Source organism: Haliotis rufescens, unplaced genomic scaffold, assembly GCF_023055435.1.
Source record: "Haliotis rufescens isolate VD_foot unplaced genomic scaffold, xgHalRufe1.0.p SCAF_2, whole genome shotgun sequence".
Lineage (NCBI taxonomy): Eukaryota > Metazoa > Mollusca > Gastropoda > Lepetellida > Haliotidae > Haliotis > Haliotis rufescens.
This window is the reverse complement of record NW_025963890.1, coordinates 71,628,569-71,649,942: the sequence shown is the minus strand read 5'-3', so window position 1 is coordinate 71,649,942 and position 21,374 is coordinate 71,628,569. Positions and strand designations below refer to the sequence as shown.

Here is a 21,374-nt window from a genome sequence, read left to right as displayed (position 1 = left end):
CGCTCTTGTGGTGATTACTTGGCCAAGGTCGACCGATGGAGATATTCTACGCTCTTGTGGTGATTACTTGGCCAAGGAGGACCGATGGAGATATTCTTCGCTCTTGTGGTGATTACTTGGCCAAGGACGACTGATTGAGATATTCTACGCTCTTGTCGTGATTACTTGGCCAAGGACGACCGATGGAGATATTCTACGCTCTTGTGGTGATTACTTGGACAAGGTGGACCGATGGAGATATTCTACGCTCTTGTGGTGATTACTTGGACAAGGTCGACAGATGGAGATATTCTACGCTCTTGTGGTGATTACTTGGACAAGGAGGACCGATGGAGATATTCTACGCTCTTGTGGTGATTACTTGGCCAAGGTCGACCGATGGAGATATTCTACGCTCTTGTGGTGATTACTTGGCCAAGGAGGACCGATGGAGATATTCTTCGCTCTTGTGGTGATTACTTGGCCAAGGACGACTGATTGAGATATTCTACGCTCTTGTCGTGATTACTTGGCCAAGGACGACCGATGGAGATATTCTACGCTCTTGTGGTGATTACTTGGACAAGGTGGACCGATGGAGATATTCTTCGCTCTTGTGGTGATTACTTGGCCAAGGACGACTGATTGAGATATTCTACGCTCTTGTCGTGATTACTTGGCCAAGGACGACCGATGGAGATATTCTACGCTCTTGTCGTGATTACTTGGCCAAGGACGACCGATGGAGATATTCTACGCTCTTGTCGTGATTACTTGGACAAGGACGACCGCTGGAGATATTCTACGCTCTTGTGGTGATTACTTGGACAAGGATGGAGATATTCATCAGCCATCTCACACCCCCTGTTCCCAGGTAGTTGTCCCCCTTTAATTCATTTCTTTGACTTGTCTTTTAACTTTCCTTTGCATGTGTTTCTGATGAGTGGCACCGGTTGGACAAGACACGTTCATCTTATCGCGAACACCTGGTATCATCACTTATTAATTCACCATTGTCATTTATAAACACATGAATATCAAACCTAACAACAAACATACTCAATACATTTAGAGGAATTTATCATAATTTAGACGTAATATTTTCCAATTCTTTTTTGAAAAACGCAATAATATTCCTCATGATGAGAGATTATGCGAGAGGAATTTATCATAATTTAGACGTAATATTTTCCAATTTTATTTTGAAAAACGCAATAATATTCCTCATGATGAGAGATTGTGTGAGAGGAATTTATCATAATTAAGACGTAATATTTTCCAATTTTATTTTGAAAAACGCAATAATATTCCTCATGATGAGAGATTGTGTGAGAGGAATTTATCATAATTTAGACGTAATATTTTTCGATTCTATTTTGAAAAACGCAATAATATTCCTCATGATGAGAGATTGTGTGAGAGGAATTTATCATAATTTAGACGTAATATTTTCCAATTTTATTTTGAAAAACACAATAATATTCCTCATGATGACAGATTGTGTGAGAGGAATTTATCATAATTTAGACGTAATATTTTTCGATTCCATTTTGAAAAACGCAATAATATTCCTCATGATGAGAGATTGTGTAAATTTTTTATGTAGAAAAATAAAACGTTTGTGGAAGATGAACACCACGTGATGAAGATATGCGAGCACTACCCTCATCTGAGAAAGCAATAAGTACATCCATATTACACAGACTGTCCGACAGCTGAAACATCTATCCACCACATGAAATAAGCCGATAGACTGTCTATATATAATACTGGGCTATATTTAGCTGAAACCTTTGCGATGTGAAATGAGAAAACACTGCTTTAAGATAAATACCCTTGTATGCAGGCCATTACGTTTTAATTAGTACTGTTGGTCCGCTGGTCTTTGTAGCTGAATACATTTGTCTGTCAGTCTGATTATTATAGTCGGAATCGTAGAATGGACTCGAAGATTTCCGATCCATGAAGATACGGGGTAGAATAGGTCTTCAGCAACCCATGCTTGCTGCAAAAGGCGACTAACGGGATCGGGTGGTCAGGCTCGCTGACTTGGTTGATGCATGTCATCGTATCCCAATTGCGTGGACCGATGCTCATGATGTCAATCACTGGATAGTCTGGTCCAGATTCGATTATTTCCAAACCGCCGTCATATAGCTGGAATATTGCTGAGTGCGGCGTAAAACCAACCAACCAACCAAAGATTTCAGATGATTATGGAAAGAGTGTTGTTGCTTTTATTTCCACGAACAGCTTCGATGGTGCGCACTTGTTTCCGTCTTCAACAGTGCAACACGCTCGTCTAACGTCCAACGTCCAACACGTTCCTTTGTTAATAAAAAGGCAAGTGGAAGGTTTCCCAGGCTGTAGTCTAAAACTGTTCAGACTTGGTATTATCCTTGATCGCACGCCCCCGATGCTATTGCCCTTCGCCAGATGGCAGCCGTGATAAAGGCTCCATTGTTGAGACACGACAAGTGGACACAAGAGTCAGGAATTACTTTATGCTGTCGAGTGTTAGATAAAGCAGTCTGTGGTCACATATATGTCACGGTTTTATGTTGTCGTCGAGTGTTAGATGATGCAGTCTGTGGTCACATATATGTCACGGTTTTATGTTGTCGTCGAGTGTTAGATAAAGCAGTCTGTGGTCACATATATGTCACGGTTTTATGTTGTCGTCGAGTGTTAGATAAAGCAGTCTGTGGTCACATATATGTCACGGTTTTATGTTGTCGACGAGTGTTAGATGATGCAGTCTGTGGTCACATATATGTCAAGGTTTTATGTTGTCGTCGAGTGTTAGATAACTCAGTCTGTGGTCACATATATGTCACGGTTTTATGTTGTCGTCGAGTGTTAGATAAAGCAGTCTGTGGTCACATATATGTCACGGTTTTATGTTGTCGTCGAGTGTTAGATAAAGCAGTCTGTGGTCACATATATGTCACGGTTTTATGTTGTCGACGAGTGTTAGATGATGCAGTCTGTGGTCACATATATGTCACGGTTTTATGTTGTCGTCGAGTCTTAGATAACACACTCTGTGGTCACATATATGTCACGGTTTTATGTTGTCGTCGAGAGTTAGATAAAGCAGTCTGTGGTCACATATATGTCACGGTTTTATGTTGTCGACGAGTGTTAGATTACTCAGTCTGTGGTCACATATATGTCACGGTTTTATGTTGTCGTCGAGAGTTAGATAAAGCAGTCTGTGGTCACATATATGTCACGGTTTTATGTTGTCGTCGAGTGTTAGATAAAGCAGTCTGTGGTCACATATATGTCACGGTTTTATGTTGTCGAGTGTTAGATAAAGCAGTCTGTGGTCACATATATGTCACGGTTTTATGTTGTCGTCGAGTGTTAGATAACTCAGTCTGTGGTCACATATATGTCACGGTTTTATGTTGTCGTCGAGTGTTAGATAAAGCAGTCTGTGGTCACATATATGTCACGGTTTTATGTTGTCGACGAGTGTTAGATGATGCAGTCTGTGGTCACATATATGTCACGGTTTTATGTTGTCGACGAGTGTTAGATGATGCAGTCTGTGGTCACATATATGTCACGGTTTTATGTTGTCGACGAGTGTTAGATGATGCAGTCTGTGGTCACATATATGTCAATATCTTACGTTGTCATCGACAACACTCAAAGCGCCAGATAGGCCAGGTCAGAAATATACAACACCCAAAGGACCAGGTACGTCACGTCAGTGTGACACAACACTCAAAGCACCAAATAAATCACGCAAGAGATATAAAACACTCAAAGCACCAGATAAGTCACGTCAGAGACATTGAACACTAACAATCCAGATAAGTCACGTCAGAGGTATACAACACTCAAAGCACCAGATAGGCCAGGTCAGAAATATACAACACTCTTGTAGGACCAGGTAAGTGATGTCAATGTTATACAACACTCAAAGCACCAGATAGGCCAGGTCAGAAATATGCAACTTAGTTTACTAAAAGCACTAGATAACTCACGTCAGAGTTATTCAACTCTAAAAGCACCAGATAACTGACGTCAGAGTTATACAACACTCGAGATACCAGCTGAACGCTCATGGGGTCCCCTAAAGACGATTCTGAATACGAATAATGTTCCTTTTAATAATTCACACGAGACTCTCCAAAGTCTGTATTTTTTATTAACAATAACATGTTAAAACATAAATGATTGACAAATCAAATTACACGTTGCTTTGGACGAAATGACGCCTTTGAAAACGGATGTGAAAATTGAAACTCCAGCTACAATTTGTTCCATGTTATGATAAAATATTTCGGTTTCTATGGCGATCTGTCCGCGGAACGAGGTCCAAACGTCTTATCGGTCCCGTCACACATTACCATTCCTCGCAGAGCAAAAAGTGAAATCATCCGGGGCAGAGATAAGCTTGGAACCTGTACATATCTGATTGGAGTGCTTGTTATTAACCTCGCAGGCTCAAATATCGATATCAATTACTGTTTAATATGCTGGTGAATGTTATAGAAGAAATATAACCAAGATGAATCGTTTTACAGAGAAAAAGTTGTTTTCGTTTACTGTTAATCGACTTGCAGAAAATCTGCCACCTTTTCAGTTTTCATCACCAGCGAACATTCTCGATAACTTGAAGAAAATACTCATCGCCAGAATTCTTCAAAAAAGGGGTATTATTTCAGCTTGAAAGTTTCAAGAATGTGATATAAGAGTTTGATATTAATGTAAAATTACGAGTTTTCCCCACACACGTCGAATAATGAAAAACGGAAGAGAAATATATGTGTTTAATCGATTTTATACTGCACTCACTTTTCTATGAATCTTCATTTGAAAATGTCATTGACGGCAGTTTAGTTAATGTTCATGCTCGTGTTAAATAGTCATTGAGGTGAAAACGTACAACCCATAAAATCACCGTTATTTGTGTGATTGGTTATGATGTCCTATCAATAACATTCCCTATTTTTTATATACACAATACTTAGCCTCGTGTTGTCTGTTCAAGTTAAAAATTATATTCTTTAATAGCGCCAACCCCGAAAAAACGCCCAAACAGAATTCAATAATTGACACTCTCCACACATGAATTTCACAAGCTTTTGATAACGTCCCGCAGCTGTCTCATGTGCCTGGGGGCGGTCGGGTAGCCTAGTGGTTAAAGCGTTCGCTCGTCACGCCGAAGACCCGGGTTCGATTCCCGACATGGGTACAATGTGTGAAGCCCATTTCTGGTGTCCCCCGCCGTAATATTGCTGGAATATTGCTAAAAGCGGCGTAAAACCATACTCACTCACTCACTCATGTGCCTGGTGTGTCGGGTAAAGTCCTTGAGCGATTCATTTTCAAAACGTAATAAGTAGGCGTTGGTTTGCAGCCGTTTACAAACTCGTTGCCCCCAGAGGAAATCAGGCGGGGATCGATTTAAACAGATCCTGAAGGAGAATAATGTGATATTATTCAGAGTGACCATCAAAATAAACTAATCGATTTGAGTGTTGTAGTGATCGGGGATATTGTTTTACCATGCCCAGATGGAGCTGTGGTGAATTGAACTGTATAGTAAAATGAAATTGTGGAGTAAAATGTAATTGTACAGTAAAATGTAACTGTAGTAAAATGTAACTACAGTAAAATGTAAATGTATAGTAAAATGTAATTGCATAGTAAAGTGTAAATATAGTAATATGTAATTGTACAGTAAAAAGTAACTGTAGTTAAATGTAACTACAGTAAAATGTAAATGTATAGTAAAATGTAATTGCATAGTAAAGTGTAAATATAGTAATATGTAATTGTACAGTAAAAAGTAACTTAAGTTAAATGTAACTACAGTAAAATGTAAAAGTATAGTAAAATGTAATTGTATAGTAAAATGTAACTTTAGTAAAATGTAACCATAGTTAAATGTAACTGTATAGTAAAATGTAACCATAGTAAAATGTAACTGTTGAGTAAAATGTAACTGTATAGTAAAATGTAACTGTTAAGTAAAATGGAACTACTGAGTAAAATGTTACTACTGAGTAAAATGTTACTACTGAATATATGTAAATGTAACTTCATAGTAAAAATTAACTATACTTTAAATTGACAGTAAAATGTAATTCGAGCAATGTAATTATGACTTGTGGTATAGCTATGCATGGATTGGATTGACTGTTGTAGATATCAGCGATATTGTTTCACCAGACCTAGATAGGATTCAATGTTTTAAGGATTCAAGGATTCAAGCATTGTCTTGTAAAGGAGGCAGTGTATGACAGTGTTTGTCTGCCCAGTTTCCCTTTTTGTCGAGCAGTATTCCAGCAACTCCAGCTTTTGGTGTCCACATTAAACATTCTTTTATGTACAATCAAACATGCTTTTCCTGCGAAAGTTAAAAAGTTCCACACGTCATACGAAGTTGTTTGGTCAGGGTTACAACGTTAAAGGCTTCGGTAAAGCTTTCAATACGTGTTATGGTAGCTATGTGGCATGGAGAACATTTCTATATTTGACACTTTAGTGACCAACATTTTGTCTGACGCAATTCCTTATTTTGAGTTGTAACACATCTACGCGTGTTCTTTTTCGATGAACTACTGATTTACCTTTGCGTGTGTTTTTGACGGGTTCCAACGGTGGTGCAGGATACGCTCACCTTTTCGTGAACACAATTCATTATCACTGTTTGGTAGTGATTCATTAGCAAAGACATTATTGTCACAATATCGGAGGCCGTGGTCGAGGATGGCGTTATGAATGGCAACTGGAGTCGAGGGCAACGTCGTCATAGCTCAGTAGTGTTTGTTTGTTATGTTTTGTTTGTTTGTTGTGTAACGCCGCGCTCAGACTAGGTAGTGATAAGCCCCTTTAAGGTAAGGATGATGGATGATGATTATTGTTATTGCCTCACGTCAGATGGATTTGCTTGTTTGTTGTTTTATGCCGCACATTCGAGCTATATGACGGCGGTATGTATATTAAAGAGTCTGGATCAGACAATCCAGTGTTTGACATAATGAGCATCGATCTACGCAACTGGGATACGATGACATGCATCAACCAAGTCAGCGAGTCTGATTTCCGACCCTGTCAGTCGATTTAAAGTTGCTGAAGGACCTTTTCTAACTTCCATCTTCACGGGTCCGCTCAGTAGTGCTACAGAGAGTGGATTGGATCAGCGAGACTTACTGTGATTGTATATGTTTGTATTTAACCCAGTGTTTTAACAAATATTCCCATGTTTGTTCAAGTAAACACTTGACATGCTTCCATACCACATGCTTATCATATTGTCGGAGATTTTATATGATTATGGACACGGTTTTGTCGCTTCTTATTACACGTTGTCGTTGAGTGAGTGAGTGAGTGAGTGTATGAGTGAGGGAGCGAGCGAGCGAGTGATATTCCATCAATATCATGGCTTTGGATGCAAGAAATGGGCTTCAAACCCCTCGACCTCCGGCCTCCACCCTCAACCCCATGTCTCACAAAGCCTGCCTCACCTCTCTACCGATGTCTCACACAGTCTGCCTCGCCCCTCTACCGATGTCTCACACAGCCGGTCTCGCACCTCTACTCATGTCTCACACAGCCGGCCTCGCCCCTCTACTCATGTCTCACACAGCCGGCCTCGCCCCTCTACTCATGTCTCACACAGCCGGCCTCACCCCTCTACTCATGTCTCACACAGCCGGTCTCGCACCTCTACTCATGTCTCACACAGCCTGCCTCACCCCTTTATCCATGTCTCACAGAGCCAGTCTCACCCCTTTATCCATGTCTCACATAGCCTGCCTCACCCCTTTATCCATGTCTCACAGAGCCAGTCTCACCCCTCCACACATGTCTCACAGAGCCAGTCTCACCCCTCCACACATGTCTCACAGAGCCAGTCTCACCCCTTTATCCATGTCTCACAGAGCCTGCCTCACCCCTTTATCTATGTCTCACACAGCCAGTCTCACCCCTTTACCCATGTCTCACACAGCCTGCCTCACCCCTTTATCCATGTCTCACAGAGCCAGTCTCACCCCTTTATCCATGTCTCACAGAGCCAGTCTCACCCCTTTATCCATGTCTCACAGAGCCAGTCTCACCTCTTCCCATGTCTCACAGAGCCAGTCTCACCCCTTTTTCCATGTCTCACAGAGCCAGTCTCACCTCTTTATCCATGTCTCACAGAGCCAGTCTCACCTCTTCCCATGTCTCACAGAGCCAGTCTCACCTCTTCCCATGTCCCTGGGTACTGTATCAGTGTTGATCCACTGGCCCTTCATCTCGACGTGCCCCCTACAAGCAGCGTGTAATCTCTAACTGACGTTACTGAGCTCTCTGCTGTCAGAAGCCGTAATATGATTGGGAGTCTGTGTACAGGTACTGCCCTATCAGTGTAATTGAATGGAGTCTGTCTGTGTAGGTCTAGCTAGGCAATGTGTGGCACTCCGGCAGACCACGTACCTGCTCCATATAACCGCTCACACTACCGGCTTCTCACACCAAGGAAAGCATGTTTAACCCCTGACCTGCTGAATTCGTCTAGAAGAACCGTATGCTCAATCTCAATCCCTAATCTGCAGAACTTGTCTCGAAGAACCATATGCTCAATCTCAACCCCTGAACTGCAGAACATGTCTCGCAGAACCGTATGCTCAATGTCGACACCTAATCTGTAAAACCTGTCTCGAAGAACCGTATGCTCAATCTCAATCCCTAATCTGCAGAACTTGTCTCGAAGAACCGTATGCTCAATCTCAACCCCTGAACTGCAGAACTTGTCTCGCAGAACCGTATGCTCAATGTCAACCCCTGAACTGCAGAACCTGTCTCGAAGAACCGTATGCTCAATCTCAACCCCTAATCTGCAGAACTTGTCTCGAAGAACCGTATGCTTAATCTCAACCCCTAATCTGCAGAACTTGTCTCGCAGAACCGTATGCTTAATCTCAACCCCCCCTAATCTGCAGAACTTGTCTCGCAGAACCGTATGCTTAATCTCAACCCCTAATCTGCAGAATATTCGTCGTTATTAGTCAATAGGACCGTGAAGATCCCGGTTGGAATAGGTCTTCAGCAACCCATGCTTGCAGTAACAGGCGACAGTGCTTGTCGTAAAAGCCTACTAAAGGGATCGGGTGGTCAGCCTCGCTGAATTGGTTGATGCATGTCAACGTATCATCATTGCGTGGATCGATGCTCATGATGTCGATCACTGGATTGTCTGGTCCAAACTCGATTATTTACGGACCGCCGTCATATAGTTGGAATATTGCTGAGTGCGGCGTTAAGCAACAACAAAAAATCAGGCAATGGCGCATTGTTTTCTTTAAAAGGAGTAATATACGCGTCATTAACGGATAACGAAAATATATTCTACATGAAAATAGCCACGGACATATAAGTATTATTGACCTAAAGTGATTACTCGCGATAATTTCTGCATCGACCAAAGATCAGGCAGTAGTTATATTTAATATATAAGTCTACAATATCTATAAGTAATCACCAAAGCAATGGTTATCGGCACGCACAGAATATTTTCATGTTCTGATTTCTGAAAGGATTGAGAAAGAGCTTGAACCATAAATCCATGTTATCTTTCAGAATTCATCGCCGGTATATACGTCATCAAAGCGAAAACGACATATGAGACGTATACGTGTAACGACTGTGCGAGGGATATCACACAGCCACGCGAACTACAATATTAATCCTGCGTGCGCCGGCTATTGATATGACTCCTCGTTGTAGCATTTCTGATATGTTCCTATAAATAATGGAAGTATAGGTAGTTCTGATAGGTCATGTTGACCAAAGATCGACAAACGTTGCACATAATGATGCCCAGTTTCAAAGTGAGGTGGCTGGGGACTAGCTATGTGCGTCCGTGTTTAAAAGGTAAAACGCGGCTTAAAACAATACTCTCTCATTTAATCATTCAAAGAAAGACATTTTCCAAATAGACCGAGTCGTATTTTAATTCGCACACAAATGTATGTTTTTTTCCTACCAGAAAAAGGCATGTTTTACTTAACACACAGTATGTCTTACAGAACTCAACCCATCAACACCACACCACCCCATGTGATGACGTGTCAGCTGAATGTATGGAGAGAAACCAGTACGATTTAAAGGAGATAGACACGAAGGTGTCAAAACGTGTTCAATTTCAATGACGTCCAATGTTAAACCTAAAAATATACCTAAGGCAGGATTGCATGAAGAAGGGCAAACACATAAAACAATAATCTGAAGAAATACCCACATATATGTGAACCAATGAATATTTGATTGAAACTGGTATCGTATGGCCTTAGTACCATATTTAGTTTTTGTTTCTTGATGTTAAAGGCCGCATTCAGCAATATTCCAGCAACGGTGTTGTGAAATAATCAAATCTGGACCAGACAGTCCTGTGATTGATATCACGATTGTCGGTCACCGTAATTTAGATACGATGACATGTTTCAACCAAGTCAGCGAGCCTGACCACCCGATTACGTTGGTCGCCTCTAATGACAATCATGGGTTACTGAAGATCAATTCTAACCCGGATCTTCACGGGTATTTGGCTAACTTTCTTATGAAACCGAAACAAATATATAAAAATACGAGAGCTGACATGTTTAAACGTAAAGATGGACGTATCAGAATGGCACATGTATTCAAGATATTGTGGTTTATCATATAGATCCAACAAGTCACTCAAAAGAGACTACAATGTTGTAACACCTAACATTACTGTGATGTTAGTGGGTGAGTGAGTGAGTTTTGAACAGTGTTCGAGTTATATCGCGGCTTGTCAGCTTAATCTGGTGGAAAGTCCGAAGTGATGCAGGCCTCAGACGTTTATCACTTTGCTGAAACCCACAAGCACAGTAGGTGCTGACAAACCAAGAAACATAATCGGGGCGAACCGTGTTTCGAACCAACGATAATAGGTTTCTGGCGGAGTAAATTGTGCCGTAATAGACGCTTGGCCACCAGTGCCCTTTTGTTTATGATGTCATCAGTTGAGGAACTGCGTCGTCAAAACAACAGGTTCAAACTTGGCTTTTCATTTTGGGGGGCTTTGGTCTCATTGGCTAACATAAAAAATATAAGATGGGGAACATTACGGAATAGATTCTCGAGTGAGTGAGGGATTCAGCAGTCATAAAATCAGAGGATATATGACAGCCTATCCCTAAGATAGATATCACTTATCATACAAAATGATACCATCGCGAAGACCTCATGGTATTGTTGTGTATCCCACAGACCTGACTTGGCCGATAATTGAGACAATCGTTTTGAAGACCTTATGATATTGTGGTTTGTCGTATAGTCCTGTCACGAGACAGAGAGGAGATAGATATGAGGTACATGTACTGCAATATATTGCTTCAATATCGATGTTTCAATAGCGTACAAAATATCGACAAACATTTTTAATAATAATAATAATAATAAATTATCTCCATTGTACCTTTTTATAACCATAACCGGATTTGACGGATAAACACGCTATGAGGTAACAAGACCTGAATACATTGCGAGTTATCGTATGTCCTGACTTTACAGATACATGTATATACGCAACAAGGCGTAGTGATATCGTTATGCAGGGTCATAGCTAAAACGGCACCTCAGCAAAACGTCACCGAGCGAAAACGGCACCGATTGGCGAAAAAGTCACCTCGCCTAAAGCGAAAACGGCTCCTTATTATTTTTTTTACCTTGGTACTGAAATACATGAAGTTAAACTCACATGGCCACTTGCAAACAAACAAAAAAATAAAATGTTAAATAAGTATCCCACAGTCTTGACCAGACCGATATTTGAAACAGAGCCTTACTTGACCAGTTTGGAAACTGCCTTATCCACTGGACTACCTGTCATAGTTAAACAAAAGACCGAAGATACTGATGGTCAAAGTGGACCTAAAGTGATGAATATGGGATGGAAAGACACTGATGATAGCGTGACCTTGGGAAACAAATCATGGCACGACCTTGAGAGACTGAAAGTGAAGCGAGATGGATGAACCTGCTAATAGCGCCATCCAACGGTTGCTACAATTCAGCGACGTGATGGACACAATTGATGAAGCTATACTGCGGCTTTCCTACACATATTGTCCATCCCGTGGTCGTTTCACTCAGACCCATATGGTCTAATCAGGATCTAATTGTAAAGACCCAAACGATGAAGATATCCATGTAAGGACTAAAATATTCTTGTTTACCTGTCAGGTGCGTTTTGTAATTGCTGTCTATCTGCAATGACATTATTGTATCTACATGTATGACTTAATGTCATTTCTGTGATCTACATGTAATGTCCAAATGTCATGATTATGAGCTCTACCTGTAATGTCCTAATGTCAATGTTATGATCTGCCCATAATGAACAAACGCTATAATTAAGGCCTCTACCTGTAATGTCCTAATGTCAATGTGATGCGGTCCCTGTAACGGCAGAATGTCATAAATGGTCTTCCTGTAATACCTAAATGTAATTATTGTCATCTACCTGTGATGTCCAAATGTCAGTATCATGATCTACCTGTAAGAAATCAAATGGTGGGAACACCATCTACCTGTCACCACAAGCGTCTCATTATCATGAATTATAGGGGCCGTAAGATGTGACCAGAATCATATTAACTATGGTGAATACCTGCAAGACAGAATCATATTAACTATGGTGAATACCTGCAGGAAACAAAAGTCATTGCTTCCATTCCAACAGCACCTAAGTACAGATCACATAAGCTAGATTATTCCTTGAATCAAGTATATTCAACGAATACCATTTGGGATATTCCGTTACGAATGACATCCTAATAACGGTAAAAGTTGTATTTTCATCTTAAAATCTTCATCATACACACTAGCGCTAAATAGACACATTGTTACCCCAATGACAAGGCATGTATTGTCCAAACACACGTTCCCTGAGTCTTACTCTCTCAGACCTGTCGGCCCTGGGGTTGAAGTCTTTTTTACCAATATTGGCATAAACGTACTGTATCTAAAAGAATAGCAGAATTGGATGCTGTTCCGACAGCAGCTCTGCATGAATGGTAAGGCCAGGTATACACGACGTCGTCATGACATCGCGGCGGTTCTCGTTATGTCTGCTTTGAAGATCCTGATGAGCCTGAAGACCCCTACCCCCCGTCCCATGATGATCCACCCTGGGGACTTCTTGTGCGAGAATACACACCCAATATAAATGATAAAGACAGGTGTCGTTCGTATTCGTAGTGAAACAACAAGGGTAATTCTAATGCAACTTACCTGGCATTTTCAGCGATGGACTTTCGGCGATATTCCGATATTATCCGTAAGTTCTCGAGAAGCATCGCATGTGACTTGTCTATGTGCTTCATAGTGGCGTCTGCTCCCTCCAGTGCATGGGCGGGAAAAGGAGACGCCACATCAAGGGTATTCCAGGGAGTTCGGGGGGAGCAGCACCGGCACGACCATGTCTACTCCTGAATCACAACATCGTCAACATAATCCACACACGTGAAGTTTCCAACGGAGGCGTCATGCACCACAGCGCTACCATGAGCAGACGACACTCACTGTCGTGTATCCTCACTCATGGAAGACCAGATGACATCCTGAGAACGCATGTGCAGTTTCCCGTCCGCTGGTCTCTCGCAGGGACGACCCTAACTAACTAAGTCGAGGTGATGTCGCACGACCCATCATCACATCAACACACATCAATGGTCGTCTGCTACAACTGTCCGCCGGTCGCCCAAGGCTTTTGCCCTTTTACATAAAAACAAGCCCATTGCTTTTCTTCCCTCTAGCCACCTTTATAGATTGAGCGGAAAAGAAGTTTCGCGAAGCTTCTCAGTCTGACTTAAGCTCCTGAGTTCAAGCTGGCTTGGTATTAATTACATTTACTTATCAATCCTTCCTTAAAGAGTGAATCTTCTCCGTCCGTTCCAGCAGTCGGACCGCGTTTCCCTTCTCTACCTGTGGACGTTCATTAATTCAGTTTGCAAATCACATGTTTTGTTACGGTAACATTGTCCACAAGCTAAGCGTTACCTCGCAGTGTTGCGCTAGAGTTTCAGCTGCGAACGAAGGGCCGTCGGTCGATGCGAGCATGGATGGACATATCGCGTGCGGAAAACCACTGTGGCAACAGAGCACCGATCACATCACATAATTTCAGTCTCAGATGACAGAAGAATACTCCTCAGCACGTGTTGTGCGGTTTACCTGCTACGGTCTTTCAACTTATTCAGAGTTGATGCAACTTTCAACGTGTACGCGCTTAAATAATATACCAGACGCTTGGTGCTTGTTCGGCTCAGAACTGTCAAAGCACATGGTATAAAGTTATCCGTCAAGCTGGGAAAGAGTGAGAGGGAGTTGACGTGCTGAGGTGATCATTGAGCCGACATTGAGACAGTCGGCGAGCGTACCTCTCACCCGCTCTGTGCTAGAGTAAGTACTACGATCCCAGTCACATTGTTGCGCCGCCTATATTAATATAACTATTGATCTGACAGAAGGCAGCTGCTTTCAGACGATTAGAGTTATCTCCCTTGTTTGATGAGCGCATGTCGCGACAATTAATTGTCATGCTACGACTTACACACCAATACACACAAATAATGATGCGGAGACTGGAGAAGGGGTGTGGGTCGCTGACGATGTCGGGAACGTCTTCCCCGTGACGATGATGGGGGTGACATGATGACATTGTTTGACTGCAACAGGTGGCGGAGCCTTGATTATACAGCTGAGATGGATGAAGTAATTGCATTCACGAAAACACGAGTCTACGGCCCCTACACGTCACACACGTGTTGTCGGTAGACTGCACATGGGGCAACTGGTGGTATTTGTATAGGTTGTCTACTCGCTTCAAACATCAACTCTTATGTTAGATTTGGATGAATGAATCAGGTGATGTATCATTCAAGGTCTTACATCTGTTGAATACTCACTCAATCGTAATGTAATCGGTCGCAGGTGCTTGGATTAAAATGGATTCAGGTTATTGATTGAATAAATCGCGAAGATTGCATCAGCTGATGTCCTGAACATATGTTTAAATACAAGTGTGTTGTTGAGAAATACAACCCTCTACAATGGGTGCTTGTATTCAATGCCTGCTCTACAACATGAGTGAGTGAGTGAGTATGGTTTTACGCCGCTTTTAGCAATATTCCAGCAATATCACGGCGGGGGACACCAGAAATGGGCTTCACACATTGTACCCATGTCGGGAATCGAACCCGGGTCTTCGGCGTGACGAGCGAACGCTTTAACCACTAGACTACCCGACCGCCCCCTCTACAACATGAAGTGAAATAGGGTTTAACGTTGCGTTCAAGATTATTTCACTGGGCGACGAACATGCACGCCCGTTTGTTTGCGTGCGTGCGTGCGTGTGCGTGCGCGCGCAGTCGTACAAAATAGAACAATCATGTATGAAATTGTCTCGATGACATCCTTTCGTCCACCCTGGAAGGATTAGCGTACCATCGGACATCGATGTAACTGTATTCTCAAGCTGTCGGGGCCTGCAACAGGCGCACAGACCTCATCACACACTCAGGTAGCGACAACGGAATTTGTTCATTAATCACTCGTGATGAGAAAAGTATTATTGTAAAATTGTAAGAGAAGAGAAGCGATTTCTTGTGTGGTGGTTTGGGAAATCATGCTGAGAGTCGTGCCCGATAAGATCGTGTTCGACGAGGTCGTGTTGGTAGGGTCATGATATATAGGGTTGTGATCGATAGGGTCTTGAAAGAAGTGGTCGTTATGTATATGCTGTGATAAATATGGTCGTGTAAGATAGGGTCGTGATATATAGGGTTGTGATCGATAGGGTCGTGATATATATGGTCGTCATAGACTGAGTCATAGACAGGGTATTCGTAGATAGCGTCAAGATACACATTATACTGCTATATAATGTCAAGATAAACTGGGTACTGCTATACAGTGTCACGATAGACAGGATACCGCTATACTGTGTCAAGATAGACAATACTGCCATATAGTGTCAAGATAGACAGGATACTGCTATATTGTGTCAAGATAGACAGAATACTGCTATATAGTGTCACGATAGACGGAATACTGCTATATAGTGTCAAGATAGACAGAATACTGCTATATACTGTCAAGATAGACAGGATACTGCCATATAGTGTCAAGATGGACAGAATACTGCTATATAATGTCAAGATAGACAGGACACTGCTATATAGTGTCAAGATAGACAGAATACTGCCATATAGTGTCAGGATAGACAGGATACTGCCATATAGTGTCAAGATAGACAGGATACTGCTATATTGTGTCAAGATAGACAGGATACTGCTATATAGTGTCAAGATAGACAGGATACTGCTATACAGTGGCAAGATAGACAGAATACTGCTACACTGTGTCAAGATAGACAGGATACTGCTACATAGTGTCAATATAGATGAATACTGCAATGCAGTGTCAAGATAGACAGAATATTGCTTTATAGTGTCAAGATAGGCAGGATACTGCCATATGATGTCAAGATAGACAGGATACTGCCATATGATGTCAAGATAGACAGAATACTGCCATATGATGTCAAGATAGACAGGATACTGCCATATGATGTCAAGATAGACAGGATACTGCCATACGATGTCAAGATAGACAGAATACTGCCATATGATGTCAAGATAGACAGGATACTGCCATATGATGTCAAGATAGACAGGATACTGCCATACGATGTCAAGATAGACAGAATACTGCCATATGATGTCAAGATAGACAGAATACTGCGATATGATGTCATGATAGACAGAATACTTCCATATGATGTCAAGATAGACAGGGTACTGCTATCTAGTGTCAAGCAATACTGGCAAGCATTATGCAAATGATGATGACGTCATTAATGTTGTGGAGGACACTTTATACCACCACGAGTAAACCTCTACATCTGCATCGTCGGCAGAAGTGTGTGGACCTCAAAGGGGATTGTGGTGAAATCAATAAGCAACCAACTCCATCAGCGCAGTGCTCCGTAGTGAGGCTCAGAAATGTTTCCGCTGCCCCTCGTATGGCAGAACACAAGACCAGAATGCACTTTCACCAATATTAAAACTTATACAAAAGGTTGTGAGGTGTAGTACGAGTACCGCTTTTAACAGTATTTTCTTTCTATCATTGGCACTTTTGTATGAGGTGTTGCTCCACTAAGAGTTGAAACGGGAAGATATGATAGCTGTCCTTTATCTGAGAGAGAGAGAGAGAATTATCGTAAAGATTTTATTGAGGATGACTGTCACGTTTTACTACACTTCCCTTTGTTCTCTGATGAAATAAACCGCCTTTTTAACACATGCACACACGTACTGTACAGTTTCATGTCTTTTAATGATGTTGAGAAAAGTTTATTATGTCGCGTCCTAAATGACCTTTTAATCTATCACAACCTTCATTAATATTTGAAAACAATGTGATGACAATTTGTATATACCTGTCTAATATTACCCAAACTGTATAGATCCATTATTTTAACTTAAGTTATTTTTACTTTCTTTGTATTTTATGTAAAATAGTCTCTCGTATTCCCGTAAGGAACAGCTTAATATTGTAGTGTATGTTATTTTGAATATCATATGTTTATCATATGTTGAGGTCAGATTTTAATTACCTGTCTGTCTGTCTGTCTGTCTGTCTGTCTGTCAAGGCGTCTCAGCTTACTGTGACTGTAACGTCCCAAATTAATTAATTAATCTGATTACGATTCAGATATTTTGTTTTAGCTAACCAGCGCAACCAAATACACCCACGTAACATTTAGAGCAGTGTATTGTGAAGCATGCTGCATGTAAAATATACAATACACATTGCAGATGGCATAACTTAGTATTCATGATGTAATTGCGCGTTACTAACAGGGCGCTCCATTGATTAAACCGCAAGTGGCGGTACATTGGCACACCTGCAGGGTGTTAAATGTATAATCTCCACCTAATGTATACACATATTGCCTTAATATTGCACCACATGGACAACTTTGAGCATTGTATTCACGGGAAAATGGGCACTAATTATCACAACTGAGACGGCCCTCTCACATAAATTTACAAACTTATTTACATTTAATGCATAAAATGACAAATAGAAAGAAGACACGTAGAGAAACGTATTTACATCTACATCGCTCACTAATGTGTTTTGTTGATTTTTTAATATAAGTGTGTACGCGCTTTAGGTTTTTTTAAGTGACATGGTGAGGGAAAGCTCTATTACCAATTAACATACATTTTCATAACTTGTATCTTTCACAGTTAACAGTAGCGTGTGTATCTAAATTTCTTAATAATTATTTAAGGCGCTAACGTCAAACGTAAAGGGAAATGAAAAATGTTTCGAGACAATTTAGATAAATGGTGAAGTTGTAAAATTGTCTTTGCTTGTGAAAATATACGTGTACTTTTATCAATGTTTAGATGAATGTTACACTGGAACCTGTTGTGTAAATAACTGTAAGGAGTCGTTGACAATTTCTGTGCACGTGAACTGTGATAACAAATAAAGCATAGCAAAACAATAAAAGCGCACCTGCTTGCTTAATTTCTTCATCTCTTGTTGAGTCATATTGTACACTGCTCCGACTTTGCTAGGGATATTCATTCACAGAAACTGTGGGATCAATGTCACATTCGATGAGCTCACTGGAGTTTGTGAATCGAACGGAGTCAGAGGTTCCATGTGTGTCGTGTAATCTGGACACAAATTAGGTCAAGGATCAACGCAGTTGTGAACGTTGACGCTGTGTGCGATGACGTTGTATATTGTGGTCATATGTACTATGACGTGTGTACGTTGACTTTGTGTACGGTGATGTGTGCAATGACGCTGTGTGCGCTGACATTGTGTATTATGACGTTGTATACTATGATGCTGTGTCCGAGGATGTGTACTAAGACGCTGTGTGCGATGACGTGTACTATGACGTGTGCGATGATGTTGTGTACTATGACGTGTGCGCTGATATTGTGTACTATGACAATGTGTACTATGACGTGGTTTACGGTGACGTAGTGTACGGTGACGTTGTATCAGATAACGTTGTGTACGGTAAACCAAGACGTCCCAAATGCGAACCACCCTGTTTTTTTCTAAATACCTGTGCACGTGACAGCCATTGTGGTCACTCTATTCCTATTATCATCAACCTGCAAAGTCACATATTCGGTGCCAACTTTACCTTTTCACCCCATTTATTGATCTTGGATCAAGGAGGCCCAATCGTCGAAGTCATTGCAATTCGCTCAGTAGAGTTACTTCCCTTTGGTGAACCAGAAACATATGGTCGTGTGTTCGAATCCATTATTCGTTATGATAATGAACTAGGTCTCTCAGCAGTGGTTAAAGCGTTCGCTCGTCACGCCGAAGACCCGGGTTCGATTCCCGATATGGGTACAATGTGTGAAGCCCATTTCTGGTGTCCCCCGCCGTGATATTGCTTGATTATTGCTAAAAGCGGCGTAAAACCATATTCACTCACTCACTCACTCAGCACCATACCCATTGTTATATGGCATTGTATTTTATTGTTGAACAATGATTGTAACTGTTACATTGTTTCTGTTGAGATTAGGTAGACGCTCATGATCACTGCATTGTGTTTTGATAGTGACAAGCTGTCAGGAATGTAGTACTATTTAATGTAAGCAGTTTTTAGGAACTTACTATATTTTATGTGTAAACTTCCGGAACACCGTGGACTGTGATAGTGTGTTATAGAAACATGTGAAATAGTCAATGTTGTGAAGGCACTGTGCTGAAATTTCCAGTAGCTGATTAGGATGTTCATTGGGGGACAAGTGCGTATTTACACATCTCCCACACATTTCATCACACATTTTCATCTGAGAATACACCAAGATGAGTTTTCCTGTAAAGATCACCCCGTATTCCCTGCCGAGGCCCATCTCGGAAGCTTGACCACTGTCACCGCTGGGTGAATATTTTATTACTGACTTATACTGTCACCTCTGTATTTTTGTATTTGATACTGACCACAGCCATCGTATTATATATTGCCATTGAATATTGTACTACCACTCTATTGTGTACTGCCATTGTATGTATTGTGCAGTAAGTTGTATTCATTTGATTAAAATGTATGTTTGGCGCAAATAGACATTTAATGGTCCAAGTCTCTCTAAAACCCAAATACCATACCATACCATACCATACAACACGGGTTGAAATGGTCAAATTATGTAAAGAATTATATCTTCACCAGGGATACGTATATTCTTCATAGTAAATGCATCTCATCTTCTGATTTCAATGGAACACATTGTCATAAATGTATGGAGCACCGTATTGACTGAATCTGACTTTGTCACCTGTAACGCCGAACATCCCCTGTTCATTACCAAACCTGTGTCCACCTGACCGCCAGGTGAGAAAGTCATGACGGGACAGTGTCTCTCATTAACGCGCTTGTTAATTAATCAACGTGTATTTGTTAGCTTCTGATCAGGATGTTGCAGCTATTTCGGGTAATCAGTTCTTCATAGTGTGGGGCCAAGGCCTGGCGTTGAAACATGCAGGTGTTGATCAGCTTCTTTGTGTTCTCACAATGACGGATCCAGAGAGTTGGGGGACGCAGAGGGTGTGACTTTCACTTTTTAGGCAACTTACTTGTCAACCTGGGTCAGTCACACCCCAACCCCACCCACCACCTACCCACCCACCACCATCCCCAACCACTTGTTTATAGGCTCCGAGTCCCTATGTCCCCCTTTCTTGTAGGACATGGATGCGAAGACTAAGGGTGGTTAACTTTATCTGCTTTTTATCTGTTTTTATCTGCTTACTAAAATTTGAAAATGCTAGAATTTAAAAGGATAAACACACAACTTAACAAATAGTGAGTTAGTATTGTGTGACGCCGATTATGTCAAAATATTTGAAAAGTCTATGTCTTTGATCTTTCTAATATCTTGTATTTTTAATCAATGTAAAGATATTCTTAACTTACACATCACTCGTAGAAGGGATTTCTCATTTAATGTTAAATTTTTCTCAGGTTCAAACACAGATTAAACGGAATCATAGTGTAAAAGAACGTGAGAGGGTCTGATACTTTCCGACGAGTCTTGAAGGAAAATATCAAAGAGCCTTTCTTTAAATGTAGAAACAAATTATAACTTATTCCCAACATCTTGGGCAGTCCAAACATGCACGTCGCTAAATAAGTGCAATAATCTTGGTTGGTTGGTTGGTTGGTTGATTAACGCCGCACTCAGCAATATTCCAGCTATATGACGGCGGTCTGTAAATAATCGAGTCTGGACCAGACAATGATTAATATCATGAGCATCAATCCACGCAATTGGGATCGATGACATGCATCAACCAAGTCA

The 21,374-nt window shown here is 41.2% G+C and overlaps 1 protein-coding gene across 3 annotated transcripts in view; it reads right to left on the bottom strand.

Moving 5' to 3' along the window:
* LOC124133193 (potassium voltage-gated channel subfamily B member 2-like) overlaps positions 1–14,426 on the bottom strand; it is a 267,976-nt gene extending 253,550 nt beyond the window's left edge. For all 3 annotated transcript variants that reach the window (XM_048400515.1, XM_046497469.2, XM_048400514.1), the window contains exon 1: positions 13,249–14,426. In XM_048400515.1, coding sequence (XP_048256472.1) covers positions 13,249–13,340 — 92 coding nt within the window. In that variant the 5' untranslated portion in view covers positions 13,341–14,426. The remainder of the gene's footprint in view (positions 1–13,248) is intronic.
* Positions 14,427–21,374: the final 6,948 nt, after the last annotated feature.